This window comes from Pteropus medius, unplaced genomic scaffold (genome assembly GCF_902729225.1).
Source record: "Pteropus medius unplaced genomic scaffold, Ma_sr-lr_union100, whole genome shotgun sequence".
Classification (NCBI taxonomy): domain Eukaryota; kingdom Metazoa; phylum Chordata; class Mammalia; order Chiroptera; family Pteropodidae; genus Pteropus; species Pteropus medius.
This window is the reverse complement of record NW_024347862.1, coordinates 311,643-326,639: the sequence shown is the minus strand read 5'-3', so window position 1 is coordinate 326,639 and position 14,997 is coordinate 311,643. Positions and strand designations below refer to the sequence as shown.

Here is a 14,997-nt window from a genome sequence, read left to right as displayed (position 1 = left end):
CTTTGTGGTCTAAAATGTTTTGCTAACAGCAGATTCCTTAGAAGACCAACTCTTTTGTCACTGGGGTGTTCTGAAGTACCCTGATGTTTAAAAGAAAACAAAATATGTGTGTGTACAGACACATGTGTGAAGAGAGAAAAATAAAACCAACGTGGTAAAATTCAACAATTAGTGAATACAGATAAGGGTATGAGGGTGTTCTCTGTAATTTTTTCTTTCATTGTCCTTGCGACTTACAGGTTTGAAATTTTTTCAAAATAAAAAACTGGAAAACATATCTTTAAAATAGAAAATGTGTATGACAGAAAAACGCGTAAAGACATGCTTCATTTTCTCTAACCTCTCAAGAAAGTCAAGAGGCTGCTGAAGTGGCCTCATCCCGGCCCTGTGCCTCAGACTCACCCTTGAGAGTCTTTCTCCCCATCCCTGCCTGGAGCCCCGCCTAGCTGCCCTCTGCTGACCCCGCATACACTCCCTCTTCTCCATTCTTGCCGCCCCCTCCCTAAGGCCTCACACCCAGACTGAAGCACCAGCCTCCACACCTGTCTTTTTGCCTCTGGTCTCTCTTCACTCTAACCTGTTGCTGCCAGAAACAGCTTCCTAAAAACTGCTTTGGTGAGAACCTCTTTGTCTTATTCAACAACCTGGAATGATTCCCAGATCCTATCAGATCAGCCTTTCCTCCCCATCTGGGCTTTCAACATCTGCCGTTAACTCGGCTTTACCCTTTTTAATGTTTTCTCCCAATCATCCTCATATTCAACCATGTCTTCATTTACCCATGTATTCATTTATTCAATAAGTACTGGCTGTCTCTGATTTTGCAGGAATTGTACTAGACCGTCTGCACCGTCACAGCATACTTGAGGAGAGAGCCAGGAAAAGCACAGAATGAAAAGTGTCCTTCAGAGGAATAGGTAGACACTAAAGAGCATGAGGTGGGAAGTGAGAGCCAGGAGAGGAAGCAGGTCATGAACCAGGCCTTGAAGATCAACTAAGATTTGGTCAAAGCCTGCAGGTCGGGGACAAAGCAGCGTATTCAAAGAGAGGAAAGGGAATGTTTAGGAACCCCTCTCCCCAACCCAGCCAAATTGAACATATGGGTGGGTGGTGTGAGGCCAGGACAGGAGACTGAGGTTGGAGGGATGGGTTGAGGCGTTCCTACGTTATCCTGCAAGCCACAGCAGGCACATACACAGGGGGCGAACAGGGTCAGCTTAGTTCTTTGGCAAGGCCACTCCAGCACTGGGGAGTGCAGACCAGAGTGCTGAGAAGGAAGCCAGGAGATCAGGCAACCTATGACCACACACGATACCTCTGCTCAGGTACACCCTGTGAGCTCTTGCTGACTCCGAAACGCTTCCAAAGTAACTGCACTCCAGGCCCTTGCACATTTCACACCTGCCTGCCTCTGCTCACAACACTCCCTTTGTCTGGAAGGTCTGAGTCACCGTGTCCAGTGACAAACACCCTCACGTTTCACCAATCAGATCAGAGCCTCGCTGATAAAGGCATTCCTAACGTCACCATCCCCAGCACTCGGGCAGGACTCTAAATGCCACACGTGGGCCCTAGGTAATGTGTCCATAGTTCGGGCCTAGCGCTTACTATGTGCATGTGTCTGCACGTGCGTGCACACATGTGTGTATGTGCACATATGCATACATAACGAATCTTGTCATCCTACCCTGGGAAGTCTGTGAAGTGCAAAGAGCAAGTCTTATTCATCTTGTCTCCCCAGTGCTCATAACAATGGCTGTTGAATGTATTAATTGGCAGAAGTAAGACTGATGATCAATAGAAGATGAAAGAAGAAAAAATGAAGAGAGGATGATGAAGCAAGGGAAAGAGGAAGTCCAGTAGGCTGGGGCAAATTCCTCAGGGAGTACACTTAACTTGCCCTGCTAAGGAGCCTGGAAACTGGGACTGAGGTGACAATGAAGATACCAAGCTCCCAAATCTTGTTTTCTAAATACCATTCTCTGCCTAAAGGGCTCCTTGGAGGAAAGGCTCATTCTAGGGCTGGACCAGGGAACATACAACATGAGCCTAGAGCACCTGGTAGTGCTAGAAAGCAAGAAAGTGGCTCAAATAAACAAAAGAATGGGGCCATGTCAAAGGGACACAGGAGCCAAGCTCAGTGAGCTCCTAGCAGCCAACTCCCGAACAACTTGAGCAACAAAGTCACTAACATGGCATTGGATTACAACCTGAAATATAAATACACATGAGTCCATTGGAAAATAAATAGATGGTAAAATAAAGGGGAGAGAAGGGACAAATCTTCCTTACAGAATTCCACAGTGAAAGATATCCAAAGCATAGCATGTTGAAAGGGAGAAAACAGGTACTTCCTAGTGGAAAAAGCTGACAAATACTATCTTAACAAAATGACAAAGATTAGCTTTACCAGCAAGGTCATGCTGATATATTTTACCTGCTGATATGATGTGTTATGCTTTCAAATTGCATCAACACAGTCTCATCATAGAACAACATCAGACAAACCCAGGTGGGGGGCATCCTGCAGGATATCTGGCCTCTAGATTATCAAGGTCACAATAAACAAAGACCAAGAAACTGTCACAGACCAGAGGACACTAGGGAGACAAGTCAACAGCATGTAAAGCAGTGCCCAGGACTGGCTCCTGGAGTGGAAAGGACGTCAGTGTGAAAATCGATGTCCTAGAGGAGAGCCCAGAGGTGAGGTGACAGTGACGGGGCACTGAGAGTTTCCAGCGCTGACAAACGCCCCGGGTGAACAGCAAGGGGAAGTGGGCGAGGGGTGAACAGGAATTCTGTACTGTCTTAGCAACTCATGTAAATTCCAAACTAAAATTTATTTTTAAAAATCCTTAAGAAAACTTTCATCACTCCAAAAAATAAAAAAAATCATTTCTGCCCAGGATGAAGTTGACAAAATGGGGAGAGAAAGGACAGCCCAGAAAGGGCCCCGGGACAACAGCAGGGGCCTCACGCCCTCCGGACCTTTGGTGTCGCCTCCACCGCGCACACCCACGTGTCCATATGACCAGGCCCCACATCTGTTCCTGAGGCCCACGTGGTGCAGTAGGCCCCGTCTCTCCTGAAATCGAGGTGGCTCTCCTCTCCTCCCCTCCCTGCAACAGGGCATCACGGCAGCCTGAGGGCCCCTCATGGAGCTGCCTGTGGCAGAAGAGCATGTGCCCAGCAGGAAGTCCCCGAGGGCAGGAATCCCCTGGAAGGTCTGCTCCTCGGTGTCCCCTTAGCCTCCCTCCCAGCCAACGGCCAGAGGGCCCAAGCAGACCTGAGCTAAGACACAAAGAGCCCCAGGTTGGGCCACCTGTTCCTGATAATCCTCTGACCACCCCGTCCTGAGAAGACAGCACGACCCTTCCTTAGCGACCTTCCCTGTGCCAGGCTCAAGTCTGCCCGGGATCCGAGGCTATGACATGCCGAGCACCTACTGTGCGCCAGGCACAGGGCTCAGTATTTCAGGAGCACTGTCATATTTAATTCTCGCAATTCTAAGAGTAAGAACTCAGTGTCACCACCAAAGAGCCCAAGGCCTAAAAAGCGTGCGTAACTTGACCAAGGTCACCTGGCAAGCCAGAGCTGCACTGCGACTGTGAGGCTGGTCTGAACCGATCCCGCAGCGTCCCTTTAGTGCAGGGACTAACCACACAGACTGTGGACTCCACACACCTGGGTTTGAGTCTGGCTCTGCCCCTTAATAGCTGGACAACCTCAAGCAAATGTCCTTACTTCTCTGAACTTCCATTTCTATAATGGGGACATAACCAGACCTGCCTAAACAGGTTGTTAGGAAAGGCACTTAGATAGTGTTTGACTGAGAGGGAGCATTAAGAGATGCTCATTTTTATTATTACTGTCAGTAAGCCCCATCCTGGTGTGTGTGTCAATGCCCCCAGCCCTGGCCCTGCCCCAGGGCCATCCCACCTCAGCATGACTCAAAGACACAGGGGCTTTCCAGAGTACACAGAGGAGGGCCTCCATGGATGCCTCCCTGCCTCCCTCCCAGTGGCCCACCTGAATCCTTTGTCGTTGACGAAGCAGTGAGCTGCAGACACCATCCAGCTGGGAGAGATGAGCGAAGCCCCGCACACATGGCCCTGGCCCAGAGCATGGAGGCTCACCTGCCAGGGCCATTCACCTTCATCTGCATCCTTGCCCCCAACGACCCGAGACTGCCTGCTGAATGGCCGAAGCCCACAGTCTGGGAGGAGCAGAGGACCGGAAGGAAGCGGAAGGAAGCACAGTGAGTCAAGGCGGGGCACCAGCCCCAGGCCGCACACCAGGCCCAGCGAGAGCCTGTATAGAGTGGTCGCCTTGCAGTGGGCCCAGCACTGCTGGAGCAGTTGTGGCATAAGGGACCCCCTACAAATAAGTACCTTCAAGCCTCAGACCTACTAACTTCCACTGGGGCCCTCTTCCCCATTCCCAAGTTCAAAACCCTCATAGTCTCGCCTTCCGCATCCTGCACAAATGCTTTCAGGGGGCCTCCAGCACCTGCTGGTTTGCTTAGATTTACTATGGGTGTCATTTGCCTAGATTTCCTTGTCAAATGCTGAAGGACACAGCTCTCAAAGGGAGCAGCAGATGGGTGACTTGAAGTCACAGAACAGCTGCAGCTAAGCTCAGTGCTACGCGGCCAGTGCTTCTGAAACACACAAGAGGCTACAAATTAAAGTATCGGGTTTTGCGGGCAAAACCCTGCTGAGTGCTCCAGTAGGCTGCACCCTCTCTCCTCCAGGGGGGACAGGGAAGCCAGGGCCTGCCACTCCCCTGTCGCCAGGTCTGTGGAGCAGCGGCCAGCCCAGCACCACAGCCAGGACAACAGCCCTGCAGGAGAGGTGCTGACATGCCGGCTGCCCTGGGCCTTGCCTGCCGGACCACAGCGGGCCCAAGCGGCAGTGTCTCAGTGCCACCAGCAAAGCCATCTTTTCCTCCGGGCAGACCGGGGCAGAACCGGGCGAGCGAGGCACCGGCGTGGCTTCTGCCTGTGTGCACAGTGGACGAACTGCACGACCACTCGCGGCCGCCCTGCTCACCACAGTCCTTCTCGTCCGAGCCGTCACTGCAGTCCTCCTTCCCATCACACTCGGGGTTTCCCTTGCTCACACAGAGCCCGTTTTGGCAGCGATAGGTGTTTTTGGTGCAAGTGACGACGTTCACTGCTCAGGGAAGACACATGGAAGAAAATCAGCTCCTCTGTGACACCCAACCAGAAGCCTGGTGACCCGTCCACCTCACACCCCTCACTCAGGCTGCCCCACCTACCCACACCAGTGCCCACTGTCCTTTCAACCCTGCCAAAGGTTTTCCACCTTCCAAAGATTCTCCCCTACAGACACCTTTTCTCATCACATTCCCACAGAGGTGGTTTGTGGTCATTAAACTTTGGACATGCTGCACGTGAGTGTGCTCATGGCTGCTCCCTTGGGTAAAGGAGGAAAAGCCCCCTGAAGGACAGTGGGCTGGCCTAAGCCTCACCGCTGTCACATGTGGCCTCGTCGGACCTGTCCCCACAGTTGTCCTTCCCATCACACTGCTGGCTCTTTGGGATGCACTTCCCATTGCTACACTTGAAGGTCTCAGCTGGACAACCTGGAAAGCACAAAGCACTCAGGAGGGGCTCAAAACTCCCGCTGAGTCAGCTGCAGGGAACCCGGGCAGTGCCCCGAAAGCACTCACTGCACTCCAGCTCATCACTGTTATCCCCACAGTCGTTCACGCTGTCACAGATCCAGAAGAGGGACTTGCAGAATTTGTTCTTGCACGTGAACTGGTATGTGGCGTTACATTCTGGAGAGGGCGAGGGCAGCAGTCAGCTGGCGAGGCTCAGGGGGACGCGAGCCCCCTGGCCTCTCATCGCCCACTGCTTCCCCTGGAAGCTGCCCGAGGACGCAGTCCCATCTGGAGAGCAGGTCGGGGCACCCTGTGTCACTGGCTGAGGAAGCTGACCTCAGCACAGCAGAAAAGCTCCACTGCCTGCTCCACAGCAGAGGAAGCAAAGGGGTCTAGATGTCTACATGGGCATGGGCACAACCTCCCAGCCACCTCGGGCCTTCCTTCCGCAAAGGCCAGCTGGCAGGCACCAGGACACAACACGGACAGAAGGATGGCGCGGCCGGCACCCCACTCACTGCAGTTGAGCTCATCGCTGTAGTCGGCGCAGTCGGCCCAGCCGTCACAGCGCAGCTCCTTCCTGATGCAGCGCCCCGTGTTACACATGAACTTCCCAGGACACGCTGAAAGGGAGAAGGCAGGCCTCAAGTCCATGGCCACCACTGCTGCCTCCCACAGCTGGCTCCCCGAGGCACCTCTCCTCCCTCACAGCCAACCTCAAAGCCACGCTGAGGACCGAAGGGAAAACCCTCGCCAGTCCAGCCCTCAACACAGAGAGGAGCAGGGCTGCAGCTGGCACCCCAGGGCAGGGGTCTCCCAGTCCCACCAAGCTGTGGCTAGGGGGTTCCTACAGCTGGTAGAGGGAGGGCTGGCTAGGAGTCCCTCCTGACTGCTGATGACCAGACCCTGGGAAGCTCCGGGCAAAGTGGAGAAGGGCTGGCTGAGTATGCACTCAGTTCTGCACCCCATTTCCTTGGCCAGCCATGTCCCTGGCTCCCTGTCAGCAACACAGAGCAACAGTAGTTCAGTGGTTCAACAATGTGTCCTACCCAAGCGTCAAATGGCATCATCACATTTTCTTAATTCCGGTATTTCCCACATTTCCATGTTTCTGAAATTGGAAGGTGTCTGACAACTGATGTCATCAGGCAGGTGACAAAGTGGAGAGAAGGCCATTGTCACTTTCTCTGCATAGGTAGCTTAGCCACTTATCAAAGGAGTTTGCTCATCTAATTACACTTTTGGTGGTAAGCCATGCAGTTGAATTTTAACTTAAGTTTGGATTCTTGCATATAGGAATTTAACTTGAAGTCTTCCAAAAGGTTATTCTCTAGTGCAGGGCTGAAACAAAAAACCATTGTGTATGTGGAAGAACCTACTCACACTGATGGTGAAATTGAAGGCAACAGAAATTCCCATTTCTCTTAGGTATAAATCACAGAACTGTCAAAGCTAAGAGTAGTCAGTGTGATGTTCATGCCCCAGAATTTTCTAATGTGTCTCAAAATTATGCTATTAATCCTAAAGATGCTAAAAGACCACAAAAACGAGAACCAAATATCAAAGTTACAGTGGTTTGGAACTAAAGGGACAGGTGGCCCAAAGGAGCTCAGGGTCTTTGGGCTCACGATGCCTCACACTGGAACTGAAGAGCATGGTGTGTGCCAGTGTTCACTGTGGCCTTTTTTAATAAATGCATTTAAGGTAGTCTCTTTTTTTCTCCTCAAAAAGCTACAAGAGGAATCTGTATCTTACATTCTCTGGTATCCTAGAATCAGGAAAGCACAGTGCTAAGAAGATGAAGCGTGGAGAGTGCATCCTGGTGCCCCTCCTCCCCCCAGCCAGGCTCCTCCTTCTAAAGCAGTTACTCACGATCACTGGAGTCATAGGACAGGTACTCGGCCAAGAAGCCTGTGTCAGTGTAGGACTGATCCGAATGGAAGTGAACAGTGATCTTGCTGCTCTTGCTGGCAACCACAAACTGGGACTTCTCTCCGCAGAACCTGGAAGAGGGGGCAAACAGTAGGAAGAGGACCTGCCCTGGGGCTTGGGCAGCCCCTCCACCGTGGGCATAGCACGGGGCCGGCTCCCCCACTCGCCTGTCGGCGCCCCGCCCCCCGGCACTCACTTCTCCCCATTGACCTCTACGTAGTCCTTTGGGCAGGTGCCCAGGGGCACACTGGGCTCCAACAGGTAGAAGAGTTTGAAGAACACCTTCACGTTTCGGTTATTGGGCACCTGGGGAGAGAGGTGCTGCTGGGCCTTTGCTGCTGCTTTCCCTCTTTCCTAAACCCAAGGATATCGCGTGGTGGCCATGGGGGCTGGGGAAGCAAGGCACGCAGCATGGCTGCTGTGTATCTCCTCTCTAGCCCCCGTGGGCAACATGCAACACAGAGCCAGAGGGGTCGGGGTCCATGTTTGGAAGAACTTCTAGACTCAGAGAAGGCTGGAAAATTCTCCCAACATCATCAAAGAAAGGAAAAAGAGATGCAAGTCTGATTGGGATGGAACGAGGAGCAGCCCTGTCAGCAAGGCTCCTGCCTCACGGCCACTCAGCTGCACACACATGCTGACTGCATCCCAGCTGTTGTACCTCTCGGAGGCAGTCACCAGCTCGCTCAGTTACCTGGAGCAAGCTGAGACTCTGCCCAGGGGCCCTCGTTCAGCCATGGAGCAGGAACTAGGACTTGAGTCTGGGTCTGCTTCACACTGCAGCAGGTCAGCCCTGTGTGAACCTGCCTGCCAGTGGGATTCAGACCTGCGGCCTCTTCAGTTGCTAAGGAGCTCATCTCCCCTCTGTCCTCCTCACATGCCATAATGGAGCGTCCTTTTGTCTCATTCTCTCCCTCCCCCGCCTTCTCTTCTGTCCTTCCCCCTGCTCCCTCCATCCTCTTTCCCCCACAGCTCCTACCTCGATGTCCCATGTGCAGTTGATGTTGGGCGGGTAGTGGCCTGGATAGTAGGGGCTGCTAAATGTCCCTTGGGCTTCACGTAAGTAGCCTCCGCAGCCTGAGAGGAAAGGCAGGAAAAAGAGCATGAGGACTAAGGACCTGCTCTGCCAGACAGGCGGGTGGAGGGAGGGTCCAGAGGAGAGCCAGCCTGAGGTAAAGCCAGTGTTCCTCCCAGGCTGCAGCCTGAGCACCTGAAGGCACCACAGCTAGCAGCTGACAGGTCCCAGGGCTGGGAGGCTGACTACTTTAGAAAGGGCTCCTGACCCCAGTGAGGGGCAAAAGAGCCTTTGGCTTAATCTTCAAAACTCTGTCACCGACCTGGGCCGACCTGGGCCAGTTCAGCATCCACAGGGTTTGGCCTGTGGCCTCCTGGGCTCAGTCCAACTGCTGAGGACTGTCCCCTTCTCCACCCCATGCCTGCCCCTCCTTACTGCTCATTTTAGGCAGCTGGAAGAACATGGCCTCAAAGCCAGGATGTCGCCTCCCAGTGCTGGTTATCAGAGTGACGAGCAGGACATTCTGGGAGGAGAGGAAGGTCAGGTTGTAGGAGGGCGGGTAGGTACCACACAGCCTGTAGGAGCAAAGGAGGCGGGCGTCAGCAAGGGCAGACAGCACCCAAGCAGAGGGGGCTCAAGGACCCCATCCCTAACCCTGGTCTTGTTCAAAAAAGACCAAGGGTGGGGTCATAAAGCCCCACCCCACACAATCAGCTGCTTGATTGCGGACTTAGTTTTAAGACTTTGTCTAAATTAGCAAAAACTCAGAAACACTCAATGCCTAACATTATTCATGAAATGAACTATGGGCTAAATAGTAACAGTAACAGTAGTAGTAACAGCATGAACTGACACTAAGAACATGCCAGGCCCTGTTCTTCACGCTTTTATGTCTACTAACTCAGGTATGTTCATAACAACTCTGAAGTAGATATGATTTCCCCCATTTTACGGATAAGGACATGGAGGCATGGAGAAGTGAAATAATGTGCCCATGATTCCACAGTTAACAAGTGTCAAGGCTGAAATTGAGACTCAGGCACCAGGCTCCAGAGCCCACAGGGCCAACGACCATGTCCTGCTGCCTCTCAGCCATACCTTGTCATACAACCGTTAAAAATGAGGGTCAAAGACAGGACTATTGACTTGGAAAAACTATCATAATATACCTCATTCTTAAAAAACAGATAATAAAACCAAAGGTGCTGTATAATCTTATATCTAAACACATACACAAATACACACATACACAGCAGAAGTCTGAAAGAATATACATCTCAAATTTAACAATGTTTCTAGAAAGTAAGATCATGAATGAGTTTGTCTTCTTTGTGCATGTCTGTTCTCCACTTCTTCCATTCAGGATATGTATTTATTTGTTGTGCAATTAATGAATTAGAGAGAGGGAAAGAAACGCTACACAAAAAGGGTGTTTAGACAGAAGTCTTGGCTGCTGTGGCAGCAGATGGTCCTATCCCAGTTTCGGCCTGAATTTCAGTCCATTATTAATCATGAAGTGTCTGCCCAGCTCATTTCCACAGATAGCAGTAGAAGGCTCCAGCACACTGAGTCAAGAAGAGCTGGGGGAGGAGGGACGGTTCGCTTCCACCCCTAGAGCCTCTGAGAGGATGCTCCATCCTGACAAGTGGCACCCTTACCTCCTCAGCAAGTACATTATGCCTTTTTATTTCCTGTAACCCTTATGCTTTGATATCTGCTGCCTTGCTGACCCTAGAGACACTGCCCTCCCAGGATTAGACAATTCCTAAAATAGTACAAGACCTAAGGCCAAGCTTTTCACATGCAAACCAAGCAATCCAGAGCCCACCCCCAATCACCTCCTCTCTCTTATACTCCAGGCCACCAAACACCTGCCCTAATCACCTCAGAACCAGGTACCAGACAAGAGAGAGACAGTCCTATGCCCCAAACTGCCAGTCCTTAACCTACATACCCTGCCTTGCCTTTCCTGCAGAAACTACAACAAAACAGCATTGCCTACGATTTCTGCCTGTGTCCTCTGCCTCCTGACCGACCCTGCTGTTTCCCTGTGGGGCCCCCTCCTCTTGGGGACTGTGAGTAACAAACTATCTTTTTGATGGCAGCCGCCTCCTGATCTGTCGGCCTCAACGCGACCGTTTTACAACAGCAGGCTACACCTTTGCTCTGGCAGGTAAAGGCAGCACACCTGCTCATTGGCATCTGGGGACCAGCGAGCCTCCCTCACGCTTGCCAAGGTCAGGAAATCACCTCCGAGATGCTCCGCTGGGGCGCGCGCTGCGGATCGCGCCACACCTGTTCTCTGCTGCCTGGAAGTGTGCAGCAGCCTGTGGCCAAGAGTCACACGCTGTATCTCCAGCCTACACTGCGACTCGCTCCAGAGGCCCAGCCCACCAGGGGCAGCCACCTAGCTCCCACAGCCCACCTGTGCTCCCCCGGGACACTCACTGCACCACAGCACGGGGCTCCACGGGGCTCAGGGTGTCGTACACCACAACCATGTCACTGCCACGGTCATCGCAGGTCGCGACATCAAAGCTTCGGAAGGTGAGGCTCAGCACAGAGCTGGCATCCCCCCGAAGGGTCCACTGGCAGCGGGAGAAAGCTGGGTAGGGGCTGTCGGGGAAGCCAGGCGTGGTGAAGCGGGTCAGCTCCCCGCTGCGGGCATGCAGGGCGAATCTGCAGCTGTCTGTGCAGGACATAAGAGGACGAGGGGCAGAGCCGGGCAGAGCCAGTGGGGGCGAGCAGCCCAGAACCCTACTGGCGGTGCCCTTAGACTTGGCCTCTCCAAGGCGCCCCAGGCTGACCTGGACCTGACGGAGACCAGGAAGGGGGCTTTTCATGGCCTGGGAGAGGCAAAGATATGTGCTGGCTATCGATATTATGTGACTTTTGGGGACTCCTTGACTGAAGGGGTGTCTGGCCACATCCCAACCCTTCTATGGGAAGAGGGTACGATACTTACTGTCTCGGCTGCTCTGTACTGTTCTGGGGTCAGTGGCTGAAGAAAAAGAGAGAGAATAAAGTATTTACTGATCTGATCTATTTCCTCATTCCTGCTTCCTTATTCCCCTAAAGGGAGGTGCCAGCCTGCACGCAGTCTTCTCTTCCCGACACTGGCTCAGGAGCTGTGGTTCCCCTTGCAACGGTCCCTCTGGCCCACCGCAGGCTGGCCGGTCAGATGCCCACCCCTAGAAGCCCTGAACTCACGGTAGGCCACCACCGACGTCAGCATGAAGGAGCGCAGGGTGCGCGTGCGGGGCGGCAGCCTGATTGTGCGCTCCTCGGCCATGGCTCGCTCGGCCTCCTCCACCAGGTAGCTGGGGACGCTGAATTCCGACCAGTAGTAGGCGATGACGCTGCCCTCGCTGTGGAGAGAGGGCTGAGTGTGAGATGTGGGCGGGCTCTGGGCACTTGCCTGTCCCCACTCTTCCAGATGCTGGGTGCAGACCAAACTCAAATTTGGAAAAATAATGAAGACTCACTACCATTCCCAAGTGGCTTATGTGGCAGGCATCGTGCAGAGCACTCCATCTACCTCTGTGCCCTTCATCATAGCAACACTACCTGGTCATCCACCTTGGAGACAGAAGCGCTAAGCATGCTAAGTGACGGGTATAAAGGACAGAAAAGGACTGGTGCTTGGCTCTCCAGGTCCGGACCTCATGGCTTCATCACCCTGCAAGCTATGAGGCACTTGTCCCACATACAGCACCACACAGATCCCATCCCCAGCACTCCGCTCACCCAGCCTTCTTCCCAGCACCCACCTGAAGGCTGTCACGGCTGACTCCTTGTGGTAAGGGCCCAGGGCTGGGATCCCTCTGTACAACAGCTTCAGCTGAGAGAAGGAGAGGAGACTCAGGGCAGGCCGGAGAGCAGCGATGGCCCTCTGACCATAGCCCTTGCTGCTCCCTCTCTCCTGGGACTTGGGTGTCCTTCCCGTCTCCCATGCCAGCCCCGGGAGCAGACAGCAGGGACACAGCTGCAGCCCACAGACTGGACTCACCGCCTCCTTCACTTTGTTGGCCAGCTCTGCAAACTCAGTGGAGTTTGGGTTCTCATAGGCATCCAGAAAATTCTCGTTTTTAACCCTCAGGTAGCCATTAAAGATCTTCTGGACCTGCACATTCCGGTCTGTGCAAGACCAGGGGAGGAGAGTACTCAGAGGACGTCATGCAGCCCCTGTCCTGTCCCCCACTGTTCGCGAGCTGCCCTCAGCAACCCTGGGTGAGCTGCTGTGATGAAGGGCTGGAGGCAGGCGGATTCGCTACTGGAATCCACGCCATGCTCAGACCCAAGGGCACAAAAAGCAGTACAAGTTCCCACAGACAGGTGAGTACATGCCAGGAGGGGGCAAGTGGACCTACGAGCCCCGCGGGCCAGCTCTGACCAATGCCTCATCCCCCCTCATGGCTTGAACGAGCCAGGGGAGACAGAGCCCTAGACCCCTCTTCACCCACCCGCATTGCACCCTCCGTTCGCTCCCTTGTGTCCATAAGAGGCAGGCCTCAGATCTGTCCATTGAGGGGAGAGTACAGCCACCCCCACATTGCCTTTCCCACAGCCACCCCCCTCCAGCTTTACTCACACTGGAAGTGCCACACCAGCAAACCGACCGTGAGAGAAAGTAAGAAGAAGCTGATCAGTACGGCCACCGACACAACCCAGGGCTTGGGGCCTCGCTTCTCAACCTTCTTGGAGTTGTTCACCGGCAAGAACTCCAGGCCTTCCTCAAAGCCGTTCATGTTCTGTACACAGAAAGGCACTGCAGCTCAGATACTCTCACCACAATAGCCTGTCTAAACCCACTCACTGAAGCTCTCCACTTAAATGAATCATCTTTGATGCAGGTAGATGCCCAGGTGTGGGGAAGGCGGGCCCAACCCATAGCCATGATTGGCTACCAGGCAGGTGCCTCTGTGCAAGCTTCTAAGGGCAGCTCCCATCCAGCCACTGCAGCTCTGGGTGTGGAGTAAGCAGCTCCCACAAGATCCAGTCCCCATTGATCTTTCGAGCTAGGAGCCGGTGGGCAGCACATAAACTGTACACCCTACTCATTGGCCTTGTTATGTCAATGTTTAACCAGTCAAAAGTAAAAAGGCAGTAAACCTGGGCAGCTCTGCTGTGCCACTGTGGAACACGCTGCCCTGCTTTCAGCCTTAAGCGTCCCAGTCCAGGATGTCAAGGTGAGGTGAGAAGGCCAGGTCCTTTCTAGAATCCACACCCATGCTCAGACCCAAGGGCATGAAAAGCAACAAAACTTCCCACAAACAGGACAGCAGTGTCCCTGGTTCCTCCCTGCCACGGGGCATCCCAGAAAGTGGGGCATGAATGTGGGCCCAGCAGCTATGGTGTCAGCAGGCAATGACAGGCAAGCTTTTCTGCCATATAGCACATACTATCTGCCTGCCCCCAATCCTGGAGAGGGGTTGTGACTCTTACAGGTTTAACTACTTCATACTCACTGCAAAAGGGTCTGTAATAAAAGCAACAGCCCCCACCCCAAATTTCACAGATGTGGCCATTTTTAAGTTTCCAGATGTGGTTCTGGTGTTAACCTCATATCTCTAAAGTGCTTAAACTAACATTTCTTGGTTTGTCACATTTTAATATTATCTATTAACTCATTATGTGAAAAATTCTCCCTACTCCTGCCACATTTGGATACTTTTATCTAATTTTAGTTTCCTAAGTGGTTGTCTTTATGACTCTATCAAATATCGCACACAGAAACACACCCCATAGCTAACCCTACCATGGTAATCATATTGCAATATATAAGTGTTATCAAATCAACACATTGTACACCTTAAACTTAGTTATATATGTCAATTATATCTCAATAAAAATAAATTTTAAAAAAGAAACAGCCCAGAGGCAACTATTTAAAATACTGTTCAGGAATTTGTTTCTATTTCTAAATAATATGCCAATACCACTATCTCTTGATTCATCTACTTAAAATATAATTAACTAATTTTCTATTATGATAACGTGGATTTTAATGTCCTTCCTTTGCCATCTCTCACCCAACCTCCCAATAGTTACAGAGCTAAAGTTTTAAAAAATTATATCCATACTGTTTTATTAGTCATTGAAAATATTTCCGCTATCATTTCCTTCTCAGTACAACTATTTTGTTTTTCCTGCTGCAAATATTCATTTACTTAGGTTTCTTTTTAGCACATACCAAAGTGTTTCCATACATTCTAAGAGTTCTGTAACACTTTTCTAATCTTTCACATATAAATTATGTTAAATAACCTCTCATTTCACTTTCCTCCCGGATGCCGTTATCCTATACCCCTCTGTCCTTTCCCAGAGCTGTTGTCTGAAACTTCCTTCACCATCACCCTGGCAATTCCCTTCACTTCTCCCTTGTGTTAAAACACCCTGTTTCCTGGATTCCATGTTTTCAT

At 52.1% G+C, this 14,997-nt stretch overlaps 1 protein-coding gene across 1 annotated transcript in view; it reads right to left on the bottom strand.

Moving 5' to 3' along the window:
* The window catches only part of ST14 (ST14 transmembrane serine protease matriptase), a 36,919-nt gene that overhangs the window by 4,724 nt on the left and 17,198 nt on the right, over positions 1-14,997 (bottom strand). The window contains exons 2-16 of the mRNA XM_039878834.1: positions 13,167-13,326; positions 12,585-12,712; positions 12,346-12,416; positions 11,786-11,943; positions 11,541-11,576; positions 11,024-11,264; positions 9,011-9,150; positions 8,540-8,637; positions 7,757-7,866; positions 7,501-7,631; positions 6,147-6,251; positions 5,695-5,805; positions 5,494-5,607; positions 5,052-5,174; positions 4,030-4,216 (exon numbers count right to left, since the gene is read on the bottom strand). Of these exons, the coding sequence (XP_039734768.1) occupies positions 4,030-4,216; positions 5,052-5,174; positions 5,494-5,607; positions 5,695-5,805; positions 6,147-6,251; positions 7,501-7,631; positions 7,757-7,866; positions 8,540-8,637; positions 9,011-9,150; positions 11,024-11,264; positions 11,541-11,576; positions 11,786-11,943; positions 12,346-12,416; positions 12,585-12,712; positions 13,167-13,326 (1,913 nt within the window). The remainder of the gene's footprint in view (positions 1-4,029; positions 4,217-5,051; positions 5,175-5,493; positions 5,608-5,694; positions 5,806-6,146; positions 6,252-7,500; positions 7,632-7,756; positions 7,867-8,539; positions 8,638-9,010; positions 9,151-11,023; positions 11,265-11,540; positions 11,577-11,785; positions 11,944-12,345; positions 12,417-12,584; positions 12,713-13,166; positions 13,327-14,997) is intronic.